General features: G+C 42.9%; 10 protein-coding genes across 10 annotated transcripts; 5 read left to right on the forward strand and 5 right to left on the reverse strand.

Moving 5' to 3' along the window:
* Positions 1-1,274: 1,274 nt before the first annotated feature.
* EAF02_004883 (uncharacterized protein) lies at positions 1,275-1,784 on the forward strand (the record flags this gene model as incomplete). Its single annotated transcript, XM_038900931.1, has 1 exon — positions 1,275-1,784. One exon carries the CDS (start codon positions 1,275-1,277, stop codon positions 1,782-1,784), a length of 510 nt encoding a protein of 169 aa, XP_038759443.1.
* A 1,146-nt stretch (positions 1,785-2,930) lies between these two features.
* Positions 2,931-4,598, reverse strand: EAF02_004884 (uncharacterized protein; the record flags this gene model as incomplete). The annotated part of the gene is made up of 1 exon (XM_038900932.1): positions 2,931-4,598. One exon carries the CDS (start codon positions 4,596-4,598, stop codon positions 2,931-2,933), a length of 1,668 nt encoding a protein of 555 aa, XP_038759444.1.
* Positions 4,599-4,845: 247 nt separating this feature from the next.
* Positions 4,846-5,349, reverse strand: EAF02_004885 (uncharacterized protein; the record flags this gene model as incomplete). Its single annotated transcript, XM_038900933.1, has 1 exon — positions 4,846-5,349. The coding sequence occupies one exon, from the start codon at positions 5,347-5,349 to the stop codon at positions 4,846-4,848; it is 504 nt and encodes a 167-aa protein (XP_038759445.1).
* Positions 5,350-5,998: 649 nt separating this feature from the next.
* Positions 5,999-8,005, reverse strand: EAF02_004886 (uncharacterized protein; the record flags this gene model as incomplete). Its single annotated transcript, XM_038900934.1, has 1 exon — positions 5,999-8,005. One exon carries the CDS (start codon positions 8,003-8,005, stop codon positions 5,999-6,001), a length of 2,007 nt encoding a protein of 668 aa, XP_038759446.1.
* Positions 8,006-8,614: 609 nt separating this feature from the next.
* Positions 8,615-9,580, forward strand: EAF02_004887 (uncharacterized protein; the record flags this gene model as incomplete). Its single annotated transcript, XM_038900935.1, has 3 exons — positions 8,615-8,808; positions 8,866-9,112; positions 9,176-9,580. 3 exons carry the CDS (start codon positions 8,615-8,617, stop codon positions 9,578-9,580), a joined length of 846 nt encoding a protein of 281 aa, XP_038759447.1.
* Positions 9,581-10,475: 895 nt separating this feature from the next.
* Positions 10,476-12,042, forward strand: EAF02_004888 (uncharacterized protein; the record flags this gene model as incomplete). The annotated part of the gene is made up of 6 exons (XM_038900936.1): positions 10,476-10,529; positions 10,771-10,848; positions 10,905-11,015; positions 11,068-11,370; positions 11,425-11,893; positions 11,951-12,042. The coding sequence occupies 6 exons, from the start codon at positions 10,476-10,478 to the stop codon at positions 12,040-12,042; spliced, it is 1,107 nt and encodes a 368-aa protein (XP_038759448.1).
* A 1,206-nt stretch (positions 12,043-13,248) lies between these two features.
* Positions 13,249-14,853, forward strand: EAF02_004889 (uncharacterized protein; the record flags this gene model as incomplete). Its single annotated transcript, XM_038900937.1, has 3 exons — positions 13,249-13,970; positions 14,022-14,384; positions 14,415-14,853. The coding sequence occupies exons 1-3, from the start codon at positions 13,579-13,581 to the stop codon at positions 14,851-14,853; spliced, it is 1,194 nt and encodes a 397-aa protein (XP_038759449.1). The 5' UTR covers positions 13,249-13,578.
* Positions 14,854-17,290: 2,437 nt separating this feature from the next.
* On the reverse strand, positions 17,291-17,598 carry EAF02_004890 (uncharacterized protein; the record flags this gene model as incomplete). Its single annotated transcript, XM_038900938.1, has 3 exons — positions 17,291-17,362; positions 17,383-17,473; positions 17,516-17,598. 3 exons carry the CDS (start codon positions 17,596-17,598, stop codon positions 17,291-17,293), a joined length of 246 nt encoding a protein of 81 aa, XP_038759450.1.
* Positions 17,599-21,869: 4,271 nt separating this feature from the next.
* On the reverse strand, positions 21,870-22,671 carry EAF02_004891 (uncharacterized protein; the record flags this gene model as incomplete). Its single annotated transcript, XM_038900939.1, has 2 exons — positions 21,870-22,245; positions 22,274-22,671. 2 exons carry the CDS (start codon positions 22,669-22,671, stop codon positions 21,870-21,872), a joined length of 774 nt encoding a protein of 257 aa, XP_038759451.1.
* A 165-nt stretch (positions 22,672-22,836) lies between these two features.
* On the forward strand, positions 22,837-23,843 carry EAF02_004892 (uncharacterized protein; the record flags this gene model as incomplete). Its single annotated transcript, XM_038900940.1, has 3 exons — positions 22,837-22,890; positions 22,969-23,352; positions 23,413-23,843. The coding sequence occupies 3 exons, from the start codon at positions 22,837-22,839 to the stop codon at positions 23,536-23,538; spliced, it is 564 nt and encodes a 187-aa protein (XP_038759452.1). The 3' UTR covers positions 23,539-23,843.
* Between the last annotated feature and the right edge of the window lie 303 nt (positions 23,844-24,146).

The raw sequence follows: 24,146 nt of genomic DNA on the forward strand, positions 1-24,146 counted from the left end.
TTGTCAATACCTTGATGTATAAATTTTTCTGGCGCATTTAAAGGTTCCATGGTTATTCTGCCAATATGATATCTAATTCAAAATTTGTCCTCCAATAACTTGACTGCCCTGTGACTAACAGGCTTTCCAATGGGAAAATAGTGGATATCTCCGTTCTATAATCTTGATTGACAGAAGCATGGCTCTTTTTTCTTCTTCCACCAGACAAGTCATGTGTGTTAGAAAATCAAAGGCTCTTATGAGACTAATACGTAATTCTGGCAAGTTGCCTGAGGCCCCATGTACACGGTTTGGGCTCTTGTGAACAGTGTCTGTTACATTACTTCGAATTATCCCGAGTCATATGCGTTCATAGTTGCAAGTTTAACATGCATTCCATTTTAGACAAGGAATATGATGTTATTCAACTAACATAATTTATACGGTGATAACGTGGTTACCAACAAAAACCCAATCTAATCCGACCCCATCCCTAATTGCCTACCAACACTACGTACAACATTCTGAACGAGTTGATAGTTTCGATCCATAGGAGAAAGACACTTTAACGTAAGACACATTGATAGCACTTCGCAACCTCATTTTGTCTCTTTCCCTGAAGGATAGGGGCGACTCGGCTAATTGATAATCCAATTACTGTCTGCTATGATCTTCTATTTAAATGCTCGTAGGAGTCAATGAGACACTACATTAACTTCATACTCAATTGTCAACTACTTACCCTGCATATCTATATTCTTCTCATGTTATTTGGAATTTTGAACCACATTGCTCAATTCTAATTTCTGCCAGGATAGGTTTTCTAAAAAAGCACGTCCAACACTACATCGAAAGACATTCGTCAGGTATCATATCTGAAGAATACCGTTATCTATAGATGTCAGGCTACATTATTCGCTCTAACTCATGATGTTAAGTATAAACATCCTTTATTATGCTATAATAATAATGAAGAATTCAAAAAACTTCTTGAAAGATATTGACTTTGAACCTGTTTGATAATAAGTGCTTTAATTCCTCTGCCCTCTTTAACGTCTACATTCTCTCTACTCTCCAAAATCTAACTTTCCTCAGTCTCTATGTTCTTTTCACTTTTTGTATTCTTTTCGTTCTCTATATACCCATTTTCTTTGTTTGTGTTCTTTCTGTCTTCTATGTTCCTTCTACCCTTTGTACTGCCTCAAATTAAATATATAGAAACACTGCTCCTACTCCATACTGAATACCATAATACCCACGTCCTTCGTTTCACTAACGATCCCAAAGCAATAAACATGCTCCCCACCACCAATACCAAATCCCACACAGAGAGCGATGTCATGGCCCAAGACATCGCAAGCGAGGCCGAAAACGTCGGTTTCCACCGCTGGAAACCCGTAACTGCATATCCCGGTCCCTACACTCTTTACCGTTCTTCCTCTCCCAACTACATTTCTCCACCAGGCGATCCCTCCCAGTTCATCAACGCAAAAGGAATTGCATTCTTGCACAAACACAAGATCGGCCACGTGATTTGTCTCAACGGCGATGAACCGAGTTGTCTCAAGATTGAAGCCGAATTGACCAATGCCAATCCGCGAATCATCTACACACATCTTCCAGTGCCAGATTATACTCCACCGTCTCTGGATCAGATGGAAACGGCCTATCAAGAGTATTTGAATGCAAAAGTACCCACGCTCGTTCATTGTGGGTATGGACATGGGAGAACGGGCACAATGATTACGGCATTGCAGTATAAGATTGAGAGGCAAAAGGGAAGACCCCGAATTTTAGGGATGTAGATTATGCCAAGAACTACGTGGAGAAGACCCATTACGGGAGATCCACAGGACAGTATGAGATGTTGAACTTGCTGCAAGGGAAGAAGTGAATTCGTTCAGATGGACAACATGCTGGCGCTCAGGAAGTAGCAACGGTGGGCTGGAATTGGGAGTAATCATCTTACTCGCAGAAGGAAACAAATACTCTCGACTAGTAATTTGAATATCACATCGTTGATATTGTTACTTGCGGAATCTGTAGCTTCAATCTCTCAGTTGTGATTAGAGTTTCGGCCTCAGTGGATACATCTGATAGCTGCGGAAATAAAGCCCTTTCGGAGCCATACATATCTAGTCAACCGACCATCTAAACTTCAAATGGAAGTGCGTGTGGTAACAATGCCAATGAACACATAGAAAACTGCTGTCAAATCAAAAATCGAGGTTGAAATAATCTCGGTGGTAAATTATCAGTACAGCATAGTTTGGAAGTAAGTAGGTATTGGCAAGAATACACCCACACACAGATTCGCACTAATTCAACTCGCTAGTCTCTACCGGGTCTTAATTCTGGGCAAATTGAATTCTAGTAGGGATTTTCAATCAGTTACAGAGTTATCTCTACCGCCTCGGACTGATGAAATACTGGAAACGATTCAAGCAACTAGTGGCTTCTAAGCCCCGTATGCTTTGGGCGATGCAAATAAACTTTCATTGAAATGGATCTTTGATAGAGATTAGAGATTCTTTCTAAAGAGTTTTGATGCGAACCCTAGAACTACCTAGGTATCTAAAATCCCGTGGATTTGACACCACTCATCCTTCTACCCACCTCACATGCATTTCACATTTCACCTTTCACTTGAATCTTAGATCTGTGAAAATTGTAGCAGGGAATTTATATGTATTCCATTCCATTCGGCCTGTCCAAAAGGCATCCAGCTCACCAACTTGACCGAGCTCAAACACTGCGCCATACACCATCTGACTCTATCCAACTATGGGGATTCCAGGTTACGTATCCATCCCAACAATGGAACATGGCATATCTAACCCCTGAATCAAACTTTCTTGAACGCCATCTTGAATTTGTCCATCTTTTTAAACACCAAATATCCATCAACTGATCCAAGCACGTTTTGCACGCTAAACTATACCAATGCATTGCTACACAATCTCATCATTATCCCAGCTCCACCAGCTACTTCCCCCTTTCCTTCCATCATATTTACCCGCGTGATCTTCCACAACTTCGTCTACCACCTCATCATCTCCCAGCTCCACAGCTTTAGGCATCTTCACTCCTTCCCTCTTCATCTTCTCCTTCCAAATCCTGATCTCCTCATCATAGCCCTTCCACCAATCCCACGCATCTCCTATTCCCCTACTGACTACCTTACCCGTCCACTGATCCATTTTGGTTGGAATAGCCCAGGGCCAAAACGGATCGGAAGGGTGCCAAACATCTTTATTTGAGTATTTGGGATGACAATACGTTTCACACATTGCCCATTCAGCTACAAACCACGTTATGAAGATTGTAAATAGTAATCCGAACCAGGTAAATTTTCTAGTTCCAGGGTGACGGAGGCGGGGAAGGGGTATCATGAGGTAGTGAACATTTGGGTTCAAGGCAGGGTTTAGAGGAGCATCTAAGAAAAAAGGACGAGATGATGTTTTGGGGGATGGGATGCCGAGTTCTTTGGGTGAGCGCGAATGTGGACCTGATGATGAGACTTGCTGTTCCAGTCTTTCAATGCCATGTCTCGCATCTCGTATACTACTCGTAGTGTGTTTTAAACTCCGATTCATACGAAGGAACGCAAGTTCCTCCAACCTTTTTTCTTTCTCTTCGTGAGAAAGTGGTTGGCCATTTTCATCGAAATCGAGATTGATTTCTAGAGTTTCAGAATTTGGAGACGTAAGTTGGTTCTTTAAAAATAGGGAGAAGTCTCGATCGATTGTAGTGGAATCATCGACTCGAGCTTCTTTTTCTATACGTTGGAGGTCGGCAGCGGCGGAGATAGTAGGGGCACTGTTTATTGGAGTTGGACGGGATCGCGACTGTGACTGGGAAGTTTTGGAAGGCTCACTGTGGTTGCGGGGCGAGGAAGGTTCCTCTTTGATCCGAGGTTGTTCTTTGGGTGTTCTACCGTTGGTGCGCATTCGCGGTGGCGCAGGGGTTTCGATCCACCCGCCTGTGACTTTTGGGGTGGGCAATAGGAGAGGGTTGATAGGCGCTGATGGAGGTGGAGTTGGTGCGGAATTTGGAAGCCTCTCAGAGACCTGTTCAAGCTCGTAGGGAGATCTTTCTGATAATACCGGAGTTTCAAGATTATTATCCAGCCTACCGGGACTATTTCTCCCGCTTCCACTTGTACCCGTAATGGCCTTAGAAAGATTCCTTAAGATCTGAAGTGAATCTTCTTGTTTAGAAGTCGTTCCATTTGGACGTTTCTCATTTTCGGGAAATACTGTGATAGGCGACCCACGTATATTCTCTCCTTCTTGCTCAAGTATTGTTTTTTCGTTCATCTTATCCGTTTTGTCGTTGACTTTAAGTCGTTCCAAAGATCGTGGCTCAATATTTTCTGATGCTCTATGGTTATATTCAGCCCTTACCCGTGGTTCAGTATTTTCTAGAGATCTACGGTTGGATTCAGAATTTGCCCGTGGTTCGGTAGTTTCTGGAACCCTCTGGTCGTAATCGGTCCTTGATCTGCTGTCACGGGCCCGCTGTATTGCTCTCAAGCCATCTTCCCCTTGGAACCTTCTTTCTAGTCGGGATAATGGCCTCTCTTCCTGCGGCACAACATTTTCTTTATCATTACGCATGCTGCGTACATGATTGTCGACATGGAAATGAATTGCTTTTCGAGAAGGTCGCCACTTTTTGATCTTCGTTCCCTGGGCAACCTATTCCGCAATGCTCCTCCTTCCTGCCTTTCTTGAGGAATTTTATTATCCTCACTCTCATACGAAGTAATTGTCTCCGTTCCGCACGCCGTTTTTCCAATTCTCTCTCCGCACCCGCTCTCTCCGTTCTTCCGATTTTGCGTGCACTGTCTCCTTTTTCGCATTCTCATCCCTCTACTGGCCGCGAAGTTTTACGACTTTCAAGATTATCAACGGACTTTCCTCTCCTCGCCGGCCTCTCTTGAACCTTCGCATGATTTGCCTCTTCATGTTCCTCTTCCTCCTCATCATCCTCAACAAAACTCCTCTCCTGCTCCATAATCTCCTCTATCCTGCTCGGTATACCATTCGTTTTCAGTCGTGGGCTACGATTAATATCCACACTTCGAGCCGTAAACTCGAGTTCTGTATCCCATCCTCTACCCGTCCCATTAGCTTCCTCCTCTCTCATCTTCCCAATATCTCTTGTAACACCCTCGATATCTACACTCGCATCTTCCCCATTGTTTTCATCGTCTTCCATTATTTTCTTTATCCAAGTATCTCCGGACCCTCCCCTCGCTCTGTTGCCCCATATATCAGTCCCATTATCATTATTATTCGCGCGAAAAGTTCCTCTCGTGCGCGGTGAAGGCGAGCTATCATATCGAGGTTGTTTGCCAGGAGCCATTTGCGCGCATGTTCATAAGATGTATTGTTGCAATGCAATTGTGCTGTATCGATCGCGGTTTGGAGATCGTGGAATGAGAACGCGAAGAGCGCGTTTTTCTAGAGCTTGGAGGGGCGAGCGCGAGACCTCGGGTAATCTTTATAAACCGTAGCTGTATTTGTATTGTATTTGTACGTTGATACGGGAAAATTTATAACAGCAAGAATTGATTCACGCGGGGGGTATAAGCAATCGACTTTATTAAGCAAGTATGTAATTTATTGCTGGGTTCGAAGTGGATTTGGTAGATCTGAGGGCGGTGAATCTAAAGATTTCGATGTTCGGCAACTACTCCATTAGACGATTGATACCTACCTAGTAGTAACCACAAACTCTTTTTGGACGACTAATATGCTACATATCTACCTGCGTTTGGCCGGTAGTCATTTATGACATCCATAGTCAAGTACTTTTATAATGCAAATAATCGTATTACTCAGGATACATAGTATAATTTCCCAGCGCTTTAAAGTATATTTTCTCGCTGAGACTACCTAATGCTCATCTATTCAGTCAAAACCTGCTTCCGGTATCAAATACATATTCAATCAATATACAAAATACAACCCAAACCCCATGTTTTCATGCAACGCATCCCCCCAAAATGCTTTTATGAATCTTCCTCTCCCCGCTCTAGCTCGTAAAACAACATATAAACCTCCTTTTGCATGCCCAAAACCTCACTAGTCTTGCTCTCTTTTATCTTTTCGTCACTAATTCTCCACCATCTTTCAACCGTCTTCTTTTTCCGCTTAGTACGAACTGTTTCTGTCAAAGATGTCCGGCCGATTTCTGGATTGGATGGAGATAGGTTCGGCGAGGATGAAGCGGGGGATGATCGACTGATTGTACTGGAAACTTTGGACAAAGTTTTCCGAGCCGAACGTCCTAAGGAGCGGATGCTACCAGTATCGGAATCCTGGGGAGCTGATGTGGGACCCGCTGTCTTGGACGACGATGCAATGGAACTCGCTGATGTTGGATTAACGCCAGAGAGATGTTTATTATTAAGTGAAGAGTCTAACGAATGGCGCCCATTTATATTTGAAAGAGATGTGGTAGAGGCTGTCTTTGAGGACAATAATTCTGGGGTCGATGATAGGGTAGTGTTGTCACCATCATCCCTTGGAGTAGCGCTTGTCTGAGGGGTTGAGGGTAATGAAGGGGTGTGCGTTGAAGATCTGGCATACGCCACTGATGGCTGGAAAGTATTTGGAGTTGAAAATGGAGCAACAATATTTTGTCTCCGGAAAGATTCATAGTGTCCACTATGGTGGCTTCCCTTGTGACAGACTAGACTAAGAAGCTTGTACTTTCGTCGGTTCAATAAACCTCCAAGTGGGAGCTGTTCAGGGAATGCCACCTTGGCAGAATTCTTCATTGTCGTTGAGCTGGAGTCGAAGATTGACCTCGACAGATGAATCGCCATGACTTTTGGGAATTTGGTAATACGGACATGTTTGGCGATTTTTCGCTTCGGAGCAAATCTCGAATCTGGTAGTTCAACATCGAGAAGCTCCTCTTCCGGGCTTGTCTCTATAGCAGCCTTTAGTTTGTCGATTGATATTTGAGTTTTCTCCTTAAATTTTTGAGAATTCGATTGAGAATATTCTTGTTCGAAGGTTTCCAAGGCATGTAATAATCTACACTTCTCGCATTTGAAGTCCTCAATATATTCCGTTTTAAACATTCCGTCAAAGCATGCATTTAATGTGGTAGATGTGACCTGAGGAACAGTCAATGTAAGAGAACAGAATGTTGTCTGTGTAGGCCTTGGTTTAAAACCACAGGTTAAACATTCAATTTGTGACTCAGAACCACCTTCGAAAGGGAACCCATCTTCCTTGTCAACTTCACCATTAAATTCTCCGCCTTCTTGGGGCGACCTTGACAAAGTTGAGCTTGCCTTTTCTGAGTTATGAGAAGAATCTGATGGCGCTTTTGTCGCAGGAGAGCTGGTCTCGGGCAGGGCGCTCTCATTCAAACTAAGCTGGCCCAACTCTTCGTTCACGGTTTCCTCTTTTGAAGTGTGCAATTCTGCAGTGGCAGCTTCCAAATCCCTTGCATGGTTTCTCGCCCTGTGGCCTGCATGATACTCGTCGTTTAATCTCTCGGCCACTACTTGCAAAAACTCCTGCGCGTCCTGTTGCTGCCGGCTAATCCTCTGTTTAAAAGCCGCTTCCAGTGCAGTTACAAATGGCCCAGCAGATATCGCCTTCTTGTATAAAGGTCTTTCGTTCAATGCGTCCAAAATATCTTTCAGTCCCGTGGTAACTAAGCCCTTTTGTAGACCTTCGATTTTCCATGCTGGTAAACCCTGCCGCGCCGGGTCCTCCACAATTCGACTGTATACCTCTGAATGATCCAAGTCCCTTCTATGCGTTTCCCGAATCAAATATATGCGTAGGTCGCCCAAACCAGCAAGGGCCTGGAGTACTGAATTTATAAAACAATCATTGGCAGTATTGACCAAGCCTACCACTCCTTTCTTCCTCGTGTTAGATGACGAGTTTTGTTCGTCCATTAGGAAGGTTGGCGCAAATACATAGACGAGTGTGATTGCAGCTAGAGAGGCGCCCGCGGCATATGTTAAAGTTGTGAATTGTTTATCTGGCATACTTTCGTCAAACTAAAGATCGTCGGGAATTTCGGGGAGAGGTCGGATAAGACGCTGGACGAGTTGAATCAAAGATGAGGTTGAGGAGAAAAGGTGATGAGGAAAGAGGTGATGTTGAAAGGCTAAGGAAGAAGTTTCAATAATCACTGTTCCATCACAAAAACACACCTTCGAATTAAACCGTTTCGGCGACTTCTTTCTGTGTCCAAGAAAATAAGGAGTTGAAGCCTATGAGTTCTGTGTAGTAAGATCAAGTCCCCGCTGCGAGAGTTGTTCCGGATCTCAGTAGAAACAATGGATTATGTGTCAACTCCTTGAAATCCCTCCTCCGTAGACAGTACAAAATGCTCGACTGTCATGGAATGATCTGAGGAAAATACTTTTTCAAACGAAGGTATTCCGAAATCTCTTATCTATATCAACCGAACCAAATATTGGCAATAAAGACTTCATTTTGTCGTTACCCCAGTCTTTATTCATGCCGATACTCCGACGCTAGTGGAGGGGTGAATTAATTAAACTGAGGTGTCAAGTAAGCAAAACCAAATATTTTTGGCGATTCGAACTCACGACGATTATTTGGAGGTCTTCTCAGCTCATTGTCTTTCAATGGCTTCATTATTACAATCGCGGGTACCTTCATGCCTAGCATGCCTACGCCGGACAACTAGTAGTTTCGGCGACGGACTGCTATTCTCAGGCAGCCAGCAGATCCGAGGGAAGAAGAAGCTTGCAAAAGAAAAGGATCATAATGTTACAATTCAGTTACTGAAACCTGTCATAGGAATTGGCAGAAAGGGCAAGTTTCCATGTACCTGAAAGCCATGAAAAACTCCAGTGACTAATTTTGGTATAGGAAGAATTGTCCAAGTTCCCCCCGGATTGATGCGAAATAAACTGTATGGCAGAGGATTTGCTGTTTATGTGACACCTACAGGATCTGAACAAGTTGGTTCGAGGAAAAATGTCGCTCTTCCTGATAGTACTTTTGGAAAGCGCAAAGCCGCCAGAATAGAGCCAGTGCAAGATCAGAAGAAGGCATTAAAATTCCTCAGCGGAGAGCGTCGACTGAATATCAAGAAAGTGGTTGAGCTTGAATTGCTGAGCGTCCGTCTACCTTCAATTTTTCCACAAATTAAAAGACAAGAAATGCTGACTGATTGTGAATAGCCCGAACGCTCCACAGCTATCTTAGCCGATTTGATACCACCTTATATAGACTTCTTCGAGACGGCCATTACTGTTGCTCCTCTACCGGTAAAGAAGGTCTCACCATCCCTAGCGTCATCTTCTTCAATATCCGCTGCAGCTTCAAAGAATAGTACAGGGAAACCAGAAAAGGTTCCCATCTATGGATCGGTCTCAACTGCGGATATAGCCGCAAAGATGAAGACCATCTTAGGTCAGGACTCGGAAGGAAAGCGGGTTGTATTTGGGCCGGAAGATATTAAATTTGTTCAGGAGACGGAAGAGAAAGACCGTGTCAAACATTTGGGTATTTATGAGATTGATATACAACTCAGGGGAGCTCCTGAGGCTGTTCGAAGGTCGATCAAAATCAATGCTCAGGATTAGAGTTTGAAGATGAATCAAAAAGACATTGATGAGGACTTGAGTGACACCTAGATGTAATAATATACATTTCTCAAATGGGAAAGAGAATACACATGCATCATTGGATCCGATTAACTTGAGGAGACATTGTAAATATCACTTAAATGCACCGATTTTTGTCATTCATTCATGAGTTGAAGGGGGTAGAGGTCATTGGGAAGGCAGAATCGCTTCGCGTAAGAAGTCCAGCCGCAAACATTCGATGTGTAGTCGTAGAAAGAAGTTCATTGGTCGTAAAATGGCCGTTCATTCATCAATTTATTCTATACATGCAGCACCTACTCGTCTACCCCTTTCGCCAGTTGAATCTGTGGCTTGCTTCTGAATATGAGTAAATCTGTAGACCTTCGAGCATGGATACCTAGGTACCTGGTAGCTACACCTTTACTCTCTGCTATGACCGGAATAAAGTTTTCGCTTCCTCTGGTTGCATGCCCAGGATAGCGAATAATAAGCCCGAGGAGAGGATGTTCAAACAAAGACGAAGCATGATGAATCGGAGGATCTCGCCGTGGTTTCTTCGGTAATGCTACATTGATTGATTATTGCCATGGCTATGAGGCTCGAGTGAGGTCAATTTCGCCGGAACCCCACTTGTAAACACTTCATCGATTTTCCTTTAAAAGGATGGAAGTAACCTACCGAGTACCTTCCCCCTTTCACGACTGCCAGCTTGAATCGTGAATATTGTAAAGTAGCTTATCTATTCGTATCCTTAACTTTGACCCATCGAAAAGTCAAAGATTCAGAATTCATTGGAAAGAAACAAGTGAAAAAGGTACGTCACATTCACTGAGGTTCAACTCGGGGTTCCATATCTTTCTGATTCAAGACCAATGAATGCCAACAAATTGATATGTTGAGGATTCCATTTGGAAACAGCCCCCCCACCATTAGCGTCATTTACCAAGTGACGGTATCGGTCCTGAAAATCCAAAATACTCCACCCCTCTCTATGACCTTCTACTAAAGAAAACCTTTTCCATCTTGTTCAACGATTTTGATCATTTATTGATTCTTTTTTCTCTCCAAATCTCAGATACCCCTTTTGAAAACTACAAACTACAAATTACAAACTACATACCCCAAACTTCAACGACACATTCACAATCACAATCGAAATATGGTTGCACAGACGTTCTCACCGAAAGTCCGGAGTCATCGTTGGCGATGATGTCCTCAAGCTTTTCAACTACGCTCAAGAGCACAACTTTGCCATTCCAGCCATTGTATGTTCTGATACAGTTGAAAGAATGCGTGTGTAGGCATCAACTAACTGTGGCAGAACGTTACCTCTTCCTCAACCGTCGTAGCATCCCTCGAAGCTGCTCGCGATGCCAAGTCCCCAATTATCCTCCAAATGTCCCAAGGAGGTGCCGCCTACTTCGCCGGAAAGGTTAGAAAAGAATCTTGCTCCATCAGAACTTACAGTGTCTAATTTCTCATAGGGTGTTGCCAACGGTAACCAAGAGGCCTCCATCGCTGGTGGTCTCGCCGGTGCTCACTACATCCGTGCTCTTGCACCAGCATACGGTATCCCATTTGTCCTCCACACTGATCACTGCGCCAAGAAGCTCTTGCCATGGTTGGATGGTCTTCTCGACGCCGATGAGAAATACTTCAAGGAGCACGGCGAGCCTTTGTTCTCCTCCCACATGATCGATTTGAGCGAGGAGGAAGTTGACTACAACATCAAGACCACTGCCGAATACTTGAAGAGAGCTGCACCAATGAAGCAATGGCTCGAGATGGTATGTCAAGCAATTTGGGAGATTTGAGATGACGCTTACTAATTCATTTTATAGGAGATCGGTATTACCGGTGGTGAAGAGGACGGTGTCGACAACGAGGATGTTGACAACAACTCCCTTTACACTCAACCAGAGGATATCCTTGCCATCTACCAAGCTCTTTCCCCAATCTCCCCATACTTCTCGATCGCCGCTGGTTTCGGTAACGTTCACGGTGTTTACAAGCCAGGTAACGTCAAGCTCCGCCCAGAGCTCCTCGGCAAGCACCAAGCCCATGTCAAGCAAGCTATTGGAGCTAAGGAAGACAAGCCAGTCTTCTTGGTCTTCCACGGTGGATCTGGATCTTCCAAGCAAGAGTTCTTGGATGCCATCTCATACGGTGTTGTCAAGGTCAACCTTGATACCGATATGCAATTCGCTTACCTCACTGGTATCCGTGATTACGTCCTTAAGAACAAGGACTACCTCATGACCCCAGTTGGTAACCCAGACGGACCAGACAAGCCAAACAGAAGAAGTTCGAGTAAGTATCCCTCAATCCCTAATTTCTTGACAATAATGTATACTAACACTCTGATAGTCCCCGTGTCTGGGTTCGTGAGGGAGAAAAAAACCATGTCCCAACGTCTTGCCGAGGGTCTCAAGGATTTCAACACTGCAGGACAGCTATAAATTTATAATGACTAGCGAATATTCAGATTGCGTTTCAAAAATTTACACGGTTTAGGACATTGTTATGAAATACATAACGAAGTGCGGAGAAAATGGTGGTTGGGGTGGTGGAGTTTTGGTCAAACCTATAAATGCAACGAATTGCCATGAGAAAACTTTATACCATGATGGACAATTTTGATTATATATGAATTGCATGTGAAGTGTGGTGCTATGATGAATCCTTTCTCAAGATGACAGCAATATAATTTCTATAAAAAGAGAACAACAAGAACAGATAGCCGGATCCTTCATCTTGATTAAGCGCTCTTATCGGGTTCAATAGTTAAATCTGCTCATCGACCCGTTTGGCCGTTGAACTCTCCCATTCGATTTGGTTAAAGGATAAGCCACCTACGAAACGCGGCCTGTTTTTTTCTAAATACCTAGTAAAGTAATGAATACGAGTTAAAGACTTGTAGGTAGACGACATGATTTTCGAAAGGTGGTTTGTGTGTGATCAGGCAGTAAGTTTGAATTTCTAATATGACGAAAAAGGTTAAAAGAGATTCACAGACGGTTGGTTGTCTGAACCAAAGATATAATATCCGGAGCAGGAGATGATTCGTGGCAGGAAGGAAAAGAAATGGAGACGTGAGTACTAGGAAAGGCGATAGTTTGTAATTGTATCGTAGATTCATAGGTAATTTGTGATTGACTGGGTTTGCTTGAGCTCTCTCCACTTCATATGTATGGGTGGTATAGCGAGATTGGGGGGATGTTGAGAATGTTGATGTTGATGGTGTTGATGTTGATGAAACGTAATATGTATTGTATTGGAGTACTTGATAAATACTGGTAGACGGTTGAAGAATGGATCTGTAGATGTACAAGACCTGCTTGCTTATGCTTCTCATTCTCTTCCTTCTTTTCCAATTTGCAGGTACAATCAATCAATCCCAATCAAAGGGTATGGTCCAGCAAAGTTCGTTATGGTGAAATAGTTTGGGCCAGTAGAAATAATCTCTCCAATCTACGAAACTTGACCTGAGGATGAATTCCTTCTTCCCACCATCCCATCACGGAAGAAAAATGGGCAGTGCTGTTGTAGATGACGTTCTCCACAAGCGAACGGGACAAAATATCAATTCGAGGGGCAAATGCCAAGCTTTTACAAAATCCCCTGTCAACATACATCCATCCATACAGCCATCCATACATCCATCCATACATCCATCCATACATCCATCCCAGGTATTCGTCTCCTCATCCATCACGAACCTCGTTGGTACTAATATCACAAGGACAATCCTTTCTTTTCCTTCTTCCTCGCAACTATTCTTGTTTCTGCTCATTCTTCTCTTCTACAATTGTTATTCGTTGAATACCTTTTGTTTTCCATACACATTAATCGTCCATTCTAAGGCGCTATTCTTCTAACAAATACTCACATCCCACAACTGAATCAGTGCAACTCAAATTCCTCCACAAAACTCCAGACTTCCATACCTCCAAATCAATAATCTCCTCCACAAACAACAAAACATACCATCAAAGATGTCTTCAAACGAAACTGAAGGAGCTGGCGTATCTGCGCAAAATAAAGGGTCTTGGAGTGCTGTTTTAAAATCCATCGCTTCATTCAATGGAGATTTATCATCGTTGACAGCTCCACCATTCATCCTGTCATCGACATCATTGACTGAGTTCTCTTCATATTGGGCAGAACATCCCAATATATTCGTCGCACCTGCTGCAGAGAAGGATCCTCAGAAACGAGCACTTTTGGTCTTGAAATGGTTCTTGAGCACATTGAAACAACAATATGCCAGTCGAAGTGACAAATATGGAAATGAGAAGAAACCATTGAACCCTTTCTTAGGGGAGTTGTTCCTTGGAAAGTGGGAAGATGCTTGTGGAACTACTGAGCTTATTTCTGAGCAAGTCAGGTAATGTGTTTCCAAATATATCTAAAGTGCCATCTCTAATATTACCTCTAGCCATCATCCACCTGTTACCGCATACCAAATTTCCAACAAGAGACATGGCGTATACCTACAAGGCTATAATGCTCAAAAGGCATCATTCTCTCGAACCATTAACGTTAAACAAATTGGGCATGCAATCTTCAGTATCCCCGCTTACAACGAAACCTACCTCATCACTCTTCCAAATCTTCACATTGAAGGTTTGATCTTTGGCTCCCCATTCGTCGAACTCGAAGCCAAATCTTACATTACAAGTAGTTCAGGATTTACGGCCAAGATTGACTATAGTGGCAAAGGATGGTTATCTGGCAAGAAGAACAGTTTCAGCTGCTACACTATAACCCCACTGGTAAAGAAAAGGACACCTTATATACCGTAACTGGACAATGGACCAACAATTTTGAGATCAGAGAAGGGTGGAAAGAAGAGTGGCCTGATAGACTCGTATGATTGCGGATGCAGTACCTACCACTCCACTCGTCCGTTGCAACCAATCGAGGAACAAGATCCATTGGAATCGCGGCGTGCGTGGTCCAAGGTTGCAGCTGGTATCGCAGTCGGCGACATGGATACAACCGGTAACGAGAAGACCAAAATCGAAGTTTCTCAACGTGAACTTAGATTAAAGGAAAAGAATGAGGGAAGAATTTGGGAGAGAAGATATTTCACCAAGATTGATAATTGTCCCATCCTACAAACATTGGCTCCTTGTATCCAACTAACAGCTGATGAGGATAAGACTGGTGGAATTTGGAGATTTGATGAGGCCAAAGCGGCCAGATATGTCAAATCGGAACAAACTCTACAGCCTCAACAAGTTAATGTACAAGCTCCGATTGTTTAACTGCAGAATTCGATAGAGGGAGAACACTTGTAATGGGTTAAGCTATTGCGAAAGATTTCGAGATATTATGAGGGGTGAATAATGGCGTAATAGGGATTGGATTGATGGTGGAATGAATGACTCGAATCGAGAATTGGTATATGTGTTGCTGTGGTTCTTTTGGATGATGCAATGGGAGGGGGATGATTGCTGTGCTTGTACTTTGTCATGGAATCAGGAAGGGAGGGGAGGCATACTTTTTATACTATCAAGACTAACGAATCGAGGACTTTTTTACTAAGTTGATCATAGATGAGATGATAGTTCATTAGGATTAGAACTGATAGCGAAATAAAGACAAAAATGAAATATTATCTTGTTGAAGGTGTTGGTTTTGGTGTTGGTGTGGGATATGGAGGGGTATGAGGGGTAGAGTTGGTGTGAGGGTGAGATATTGAGCGATTCGAATACCGATGTCAATGTCCATGATAATGTCAATGAATAAATCGAATTTTACTCACGGTAATCATGCATCAAGATCGGGAATCGGATCAACTCGCAAATGGATTTACAATGTTTTCTCGATATTGACTGAATTTGTTCTGGCGAGTGAGTACCTAGTATTTATCGAGATTGACCTTGCGAAGTTTCGCTAGATTACTGGGTTGGTTATTGGTTTTGGTTTTGGGATTGGATTGGGATATAGAGGGTGGTGATTATAACTCCTAGGTAGGTATTGGTGGATAGGGGAAAGAAGTGGAAGGGCGGAAGGGGTGGAAGATGGAAGGGGTGGAAAGAAATGAATCTTTTTGTTTTTGGTTGTGTCGGAGAAGAGTGTATGATATCATGGTATTTCTATTTGTCTGAATGCTACCTAGGTTAGGTGTCTTTCTAGGGGAATGATTGGATTGGGTATTTTGTGTTCTTGTGGAGATGTGGAGATGTGTGGGATGTATGAATGGTTAGTTTTTATGTTGATATATATCTGTTCCTGGAATGCGATCGATGGTATAGTGATCTGTGTCATCCAAAAATGTGTTGGTATATTAGGGGATCCTTCAGCTGTATTATGATACGAGCTGTTCGTTTTTGTTAATTAGTGTACCGGTTAATCGCTACAAGGAAAGGGAGAGAGTTAAATGCGGAAGAAACTACGGGTATGTGGTTTGTATATTAAGGTTCTCTGTATATTCAAATGGCTGTTGTGTTTTATACTCAACCGTCATATCTATCCCTCATTGTACCAATTTCATGGGACCATTCTCACGCTCACCAACAATACAATCGTGTACCGCGGTCGCTATCCAACAAATTGCGCGTTGGTGCTTGGTGTCTCAAGATGGAGTTGAAGACTGTGCGCAGAATGGAGATGGACAGTTATGAAATTTTTCGAGATCAACCGTGGGATTCGTGAGAAGGGATATTGTGTTTGAGAAGCAGGACATTTCTGGGAACACATGCGAAGTCGCTTGACCTCATACAAGAAGCATGAGATAGTGATTCTCGCAAATAGACAGCAACAAACTCATACAGGTAAGCCGGTTACGCAGAATACTTACATGAGGAAAAAGTCGATAGTCGATTGAACAGTATAGGACGTGGAAACGAACATGCGCTGTTCGCGGAGGTGTTCTTGATGGGCCTCGGGAATTCAATCAATAAGGCAATGAGTCGTGAAAGGCATGTAAAGATGAAGGTGCAACCGCAACTTCGAGATCTACCAATGGCGTCGTAATTCATGCCAGAAATGTCAACGCATATCCTACCATCTCCATCAAAGGGCGATCGAGGCGACATGTATGGCCATACAGATGATGGATAATCATCTTCTTCGTGTGACTAGCTTACGATGCCCACCACTTCAAGAGGATGGCATTCTTGGATTGAGGCGGTAGTGACTCGCCAAAACAAAAACAAAAAAACAGAGTACAAATCCTCATGGACCAGGTCCTGTATGATATTTGGTAGTTCCTTGGGATGTGTGTGATGCAGTTCTGGCGTATACTTGATGCAACAAACTAAACATTTCATAGGGACGGGAATCCATCCACCTACCCCTTGAAAAGTACAAAGCTAACTTTTCATGCTGATTTCTGATTGATGAAGAGCTGCAAAAGCTCTGGAGCTTAGTTGTTGAAGATTCCTGGATGCGTCTCGAGCTTTTAACAGAATAGATACAGTTATAGTATGCTCAAAGAAAATTGAAGAGTGTTTGTGAGGCAGATGGACTGTCAAAAAATTTTTTTGCACACCACCCGTAGCGGTCTTAGTTCTTAGTTTTTCAATCCATCGTACCTACAGAAGTGACACTTGTGCGTCTTCTATACTTCCAAATAGTGTACACGATACTACCCTATCACAACTCAAGAACATGTAAAATTGGAAAGTATATCAAAAATTTCAAGATCAAAAATATTCATGAATAACCTTTACGTGAGAACTAACAGACTAATCACCCTCAATTATCTTGATGTTCGTAAACTGACATTCGTACGAGAGTGTTCGGAATCATCCCAAGTCCCTGAGGGTCCTTATCAAAAAAAAATTCACCCAGCCAATTCCATGATCTAACCAAAGAGCTTTCTCTGGTATCGTAGTATCCGCCTCGAGATCTCTCCTACCAATACTGAGGTCCCCATCACTAGATTTAATATCTCAGGCTATTCCTCCGGCATAGGATTACACGATACCAATTCGTCCCGTAGTAACCACAGAAATATCGAGTTCGAGCCTCAGACAATACATAAACCGTTGAGAATGAATCATCGGCCGAAAATTCGAGTCGAGATATCTCTTCAGCCGAGAATCAAAATCCTTTGAGATTTATTTCAATACTATCTTTTATAGTTTTGGCGAGAAGGAGCTATGATGCTATAGATTGATGAGAAAGTGAGATGGTAATATAATTAATTGATGCGCAGAGCCAAAGCGGAAATACAGTGCCTGTAGCACGCTGACAGTCGTTGCAATGATGGATTGTAACCATAGATAGATGTATATCTTCTCCTGAGTATGTTTTGTCGAGTAAGAATACAGCAATCTTTGATCAAGAGATGAAATGTGGGTTTCATAGCGAGGCAGGACAGTTGCAGCTACCACGAACTGAGAGAGAGGTTTCTGAAGAGGTAGTTTCGGTGGTACGAAGGGTTGAAATGACGGACTTCGAATTTGCTGAAGATTGCGATGGCTTACGGTTTGATTCCAAGGGTTGAAGATCTTGGCTGTTTGCATCGAAGTATGGGAGTTTGTGGGATAGAAAAAAGCGATACGAATACAGTATGCATCGTCGTATTTTTGTCCCGTGTTGATGGTGCTGTGTCGTGTTACATGTGGGTAGATGCATAAACACCTGGACTGTGTGCAGTCGATCCAAGATTCCAAATCTCACCCCTCTTAATTGAAGATTCTCAAACATACTGTCCAAATCACATTGTCGGAGAACCTTTGAGTGATATTGCCGTTGTGAAGCGGTGCAGTTTCTACGATTTCTTCAACTACGCCTGTGATTTAATCTTTGGTTGAAACGCTGGTGGTGACGAGGTTGTTAATTCTTTTGACAGCGGGAATTTTCCAGATTCATTGTTCTAGTTCGATCTAGCTTTGTTTTTGCAGAAATGAGAGATGATGAAACAGGATTCTATTACCTACTCACAGATGGTGGAACTTGTTGCAGAATTCATAAAATCATCGTCAGATTATCCCCCGAGAGTAAAAGTTCAATAAGCTCTGTGTTATACGCCTGCCCTCCCCTTTCCTTCGGATATCTGATGTGGAAAGATGTGCTTGGGCGCCAGTGATGTGACGCTTGGGTGACCTGCTTTTGGTGGCCACTTCAGTCGTTGGACTTTAGAGTATAGTCTTGCTATCTAGACCTAGCAATTTGGCACCTCATTTATACAGAGTTGAATAGTGTGATCGTAGTGATCGACAGTCTGGACTGCATTGCGATTATTTGAGGTTCTAATTTGAACTTGATTGGGCGATTGAAAGTTTTCAGAGATTGAGAAGTTCTCAAATGCGTAGATGAAAGGTCTTTATATTCCATGTTCTAGGCCAAAATATTGCAGATTTGAGCCTAGTAGCCGTTTCTTAACCCATTCTTTGAACAAGCTTCCACAAAGCCGACGATTCATGGTCAGTATGTATGAACAGTGATAGGCCTTGAATGGTTGTCTCAAGTAAGTAGATGGGTATAGAGATTACTAGGATGAGATGAGTCAGATGAAGATAGTCAGACGAGGGTATGAGGGCTGAGGCCCAAGTACACGTTTTAGTACAGGTGTAATACAAGAGAATAATGTCGTACTGGAAGCAGGCACTATCTCCCCAACTTCATTAGGTAGGTATAGAAAGTCTGAACTTTCCAGCGTAGTGTGAAGCTTTCTGAGAATGACATATTCGAGTCCTAAAAGATCATGTGGTGGATAAGTAACGCGATGCAAATGGATATAGAATGATGAAGTCGAAAGGTAGGATTAGATGAAATGAACACCCAAATGAAAAACCAACCCAGCAATGACAATCTTTGCACGTCACCAAACTATCAGGTTGCACAAACATGTAAGTCAAAAAATAAATTCGGACAGCACTGCCAACTTGATACTAGAGTAAATCAGGACTTCAATGATGCAGAACTAGGGTAATGAATTCCCAGGACTCTTGTCCAGGAACTGGTGGACAATTTCTGACCGCATTTACTGCTGAAAACTATCAGTCTATCATCGTCTACCTGTCTGTCAACCGGTGACTGACTGAACTTCCCAAAGACTATGATGTGTATGTAAGAGCTGCAACGATTTATGGAGTAGTCAGAGACTGTAGGATCCACTCTCAAGCGGACCGGATCCCAATGCGGGGCTGTCATCATCCACTGCATTTCACTTTACCGGAAATATAATGTAAAAATTGATCTTCCTAACAAAAAAAAATCCAAGGCCGGATGGTGTAGTTGGTTATCACATTCCCTTTACAATACGCCTCTCGCAGACGTATCTGAAATCGGGAAAGGTCCTGGGATCGTGCCCCAGTCTGGTCATTTAACATTTTTGCTTTTCGTGGCATGTAATGAAGGGGGAATCTTTTCTTTCTTCGCTTATGAACAAGATTTTTTTTGTGTGACCCGTGCCCACCACCAAGAACTATTTTTACTAGGTACTTTGAGTAGGCCAACAATAATCAAAGTCCCACGCCGTACACAAACCCAACAATTGGTATAATCATCACCTCATCGATATTCATCAAAATTACTCACTGCTTTCTCAAGCTAGTCGGCAATCACAAAAACCCCCGCACGCATTTTCCAGTTTCCGTCGCGGATTTTCCCCTTCTGAGCTGCGTAATACCAGGGTCCCAAGTCACAATCGCGCGCCACTAGGAAATGGGTACATACGGGGCCTAGCGGAGAACAATATGTGCGCTGACGTGCATAAGCCCACTTATCGGGTAATAGACGCTCAGTCACATTCTATATCCGTTAGGTCTCGAATTTCTTTAAACATTCATGTAAATACAATTCAGCGTGTATCGGGAAGGTCAATAAAGTACCGAGACTCGAAGTGGTTAGGCTAGCGAATAGAATGATGGGGCACAGAATTTCTTTAGAGTTTGCAGGGCTGACAAAAAAAAAATTTCGAATAGGAATAGCGGATGTAGACTAGCTTTTGTGATACAATTTCAACTATCTAAAAGCTCCCTTGTCACTTTGATTATACTTGCATGCCTATTCTTATATGTTAGACCAACGAATGCTAGTAGCCGGTAAGCTGTTCCGATGATGAGTAGCATGCTATGGAATTTTAGCCTGGGTTAAGATGTAAAACAAGCTTGTATAACTTTCCTCAAATCGAGCCGAGGTCGGTTACTCGTATATCCAGTCCATATAGCAGTGGAATTACTATCGGAAAGATACTTCAGTGAGATGGTACGATAATGAAAAGCTTCTGGAAGCCATGTCTTGCTCAAGATTAGTGAAAGCTTAAGCTAATGAAGTATATATCATCCCAGGACACAGTCTCTATAACCATTCGAGATGCCATTGTTTAATCGTGGACAGAGGAGGACCATAATCACCGAAACCCCAGGAATCAAACTAACAATCATTGCCATTAGAGGCTTATCCATCGACTTGTAGTTACGGAAGCACATGAGGCAAGGGCATAAATACCCGAATGATTAGCCATTACGCATGCTGTAGAATCCTCGGAAGTACGATCAGTAGAAGGGAAGAGTATCAACGGCTAGCAAGATTCCAAATGGTATTCTCGGTATTGCCAAAGCACTGTAAAATGATGTGAAGTGTAAAGCAGATAATGCTAGCCGAAATATGGTTGACAAAGTCTTCCAAATAAAGTATGCTACGCTTCCGTTGTAGATTCCATCGACCAACCAGGGCCGGTATGGTCATGTGCGATTCTTGAAACCAGGTTCAGTATATATTTCGCTTTGTCCCGATATGATATCCATAAATACATCTGCCGGATTACATTGCTTGGGTACAGAAAACCCCTCATTCTCAAGAAAAACAGATTGAATCTGCTGCTTTTGCAAAGTATGTTTCTTGTCTATTCGTAGGAGTAAAAGTTCATCTAAAGACTGAAAAATTTCTAGACGAGGTTGATGTAAAATATATACAACAGTAATACCAAGCCTTTAGTAGGCCAATGATAGACAAGGCGGATGTGGCGTCCATTCCAGATGTAAGTTCATCGAGTATGGGGGCTAACGGTGCTGCGGCAAGTTTGATTCCGATATTTACATGCTTTCGCCGACCCCCTGATATTGCAGATTTGAATGGATCATCCACAAGGGTATTTTGAATACGGATAAGTGCAAGACGACTTTCAATTTCAGTCTCTGTCCATATTCAAGACAGGCGTATCCTCGCAAAATGAAGAATGTTCTCCCAGACTGCAAGTCCAGATACCACAACATCATCTTGGGGAACATAGTCAATGATCTTCGAACCTAGCCTGATCAGCACCGAAGTTCAGAGTACTGTATAAAGCACATATTCTCCAATATACTCGTAGCGTCGCCATTCACATAAGTTGTGTCCGAGGTGTTTTTGATTTTCTCCACCTTAGTCGAATAAAAGAGCCAGAAAAATGTCGATGATGATCACTAGGAATTCCAAGGAATGGAGATTGTCGCGAACTGACTTGATGAGATGAAGATAGCACATCGCATTGAATGGGCTTGAAAGATCCAAGAGGACGGTAGTTACCCAGAGGGCATATAATCTGCTCTCGGCCCCCAGCAAGGCAGTCATATCCTGGCTTGCATATCATCGATATGTAAGGATCTTGAATCTGCTGGCAAGTATTCCACAAAGTTTCCAGACGTGTAATCTCACATTCTGGCGTTGGAGGACAGTACCGAGGTGGAATCTGATCCATATTATTGGGACCTGCGTAGCTAAAGAGAAAACAGTTTTCAAGCATACAGAGACTTACAAAAGAAGCCAAGACTGGAGGAATTGGTATTGCTCAAAGCAACCGGTGTAACTCCAGTAAGATACGTATTATTTATATCCAAAGAAGCCATCATGGACTCTAAAAACGTATGCGTGATGTGGAATTTGATTGAAGCCATGGCTAGACTAGTCTCGGGTCTCAGGTCTGGGACCAAAGGCCAATACCATAGCTCGTAAATTGAGGAATGAGCAGCAATGATGACGAGTATACAGGTATATAGACTTGGAGCTAAAGCACGGAGTACAGGAACGAATATGGTAATCAGACTCGTAGGATTCGAAATTTCGGGCTGACCAGCACGGAATACTACCCTCTTCTTACCGTAAATTAATCCAAACCCCCATGCCAATGGCGTTAAAAGTAGCATTGTGACAGGGCTTGTCGCCAGCGCTTACATGTACTTGGCTCAAATATGAGGTTCTTAACAACGTCTTGCCCAAGTATTGCGGGACCAAATTATAAATGTACATAATGTCTTAATATTGCCAAAGAAATCAGATTTTATTCAGAAGCAGAAGCCGACCGAGAAAAAATGGCCGCTCCCCAAGAAAAACATATTCATGACATCAATGGATCTTGGTCACTTGTAAGTTGCCGACGATTTAAACACTCACTTCAAAAGTAGCGCGTTTGTGCTGACTAAGTATTTCTTGGCCCTTTCTAGAACAAACGCCTCTCGGACTCACTTAAACATGTCCTCCGACTCCAGAATGTGAATTGGCTTCTACGGCGCGCGATATCTTTTGCAGATGTAACTATACACGCAACTCAATCAAAAGATGAAAATGGGCTGGTTACCATCATGATGGATCATGTTGCGGGCGTGGGACTCGCGCTCACGACCGAGATTAGAAGGTTAAATTGGGATACGCGAGAACATAAAGATTGTATATGGGGCAACATACGGACACGAAGCAGATATATTCCCACCGCAAATATAGAAGAAGGAGAGAAGTTCCTGAAATCGGGATGGCTAGAGGAGACGGTATCGGGTGATTGCATACAAGATAAAACTGAATCCTCGACTGGTTCTTGGTCAAGTGTTACAGTAATTCTCCTCATTTCCCTGCTTAGTAAGGGGAATCATGACTGACTTGACATATCATAGGTATGGGGGTTTGAACAGATCAAAGGCGAGCGAAGATTGTCAAGGCACATTCTTGTTCGAAAGGGATACGAGATTGCAACGGCTAGACTGGTCTATGACTATATAGGCCCTATACACCACGTGTAGTAGATCCTAAGATGGATATAGCACTGATGAATTTACGGTACTGGAAGTCTCGGGCAATCCTTCACGGTGCTCACGGCGTATATTCTCGGAAAGGATACGAGAAAAAAGGTGCAGCCGGAACTGTCATCAAGGTTTCGATTTCCGACATCAATACGATGATATTGTTCGTCATCGGAAGCAGAGTGTTGGGCTCCTTGGATGATCAAAAAGATTCCGTTTTATGTAAAATAGCATAGTAAATTTTTAATGATTCACACTATTGTGACCCTATCTATTGTTGTCAGACGCCAGTGCAATCTCAAATAATGTGACTCGCACAACCACCAAAAAGTGACGTCTAATCTTACCTATGCAGCTTATAGATGTCAGCATCCCATTGCGACATACAGGATTCTACGCCGCTAAGCAGGGATTCAAAACCTTGTACTTTAAAGTTCGCAAAACGCCAGGGGAAAGCCCGTTTTCTGACAAAATATCATGTGTAGCTTTTCTGCCCTTCACTAGGAGCAATCTTCATTGGGTACTGGTTATACCCTCATTTGCCTCACTCACTCGGTCAAGTCTTATCACGAATCCAAAATCAAATACATTACTGCATCAGTTGACCA

Source organism: Botrytis sinoallii (assembly GCF_014898435.1).
Source record: "Botrytis sinoallii strain Bc 23 chromosome Unknown BSIN_007, whole genome shotgun sequence".
Classification (NCBI taxonomy): Eukaryota; Fungi; Ascomycota; class Leotiomycetes; order Helotiales; family Sclerotiniaceae; genus Botrytis; species Botrytis sinoallii.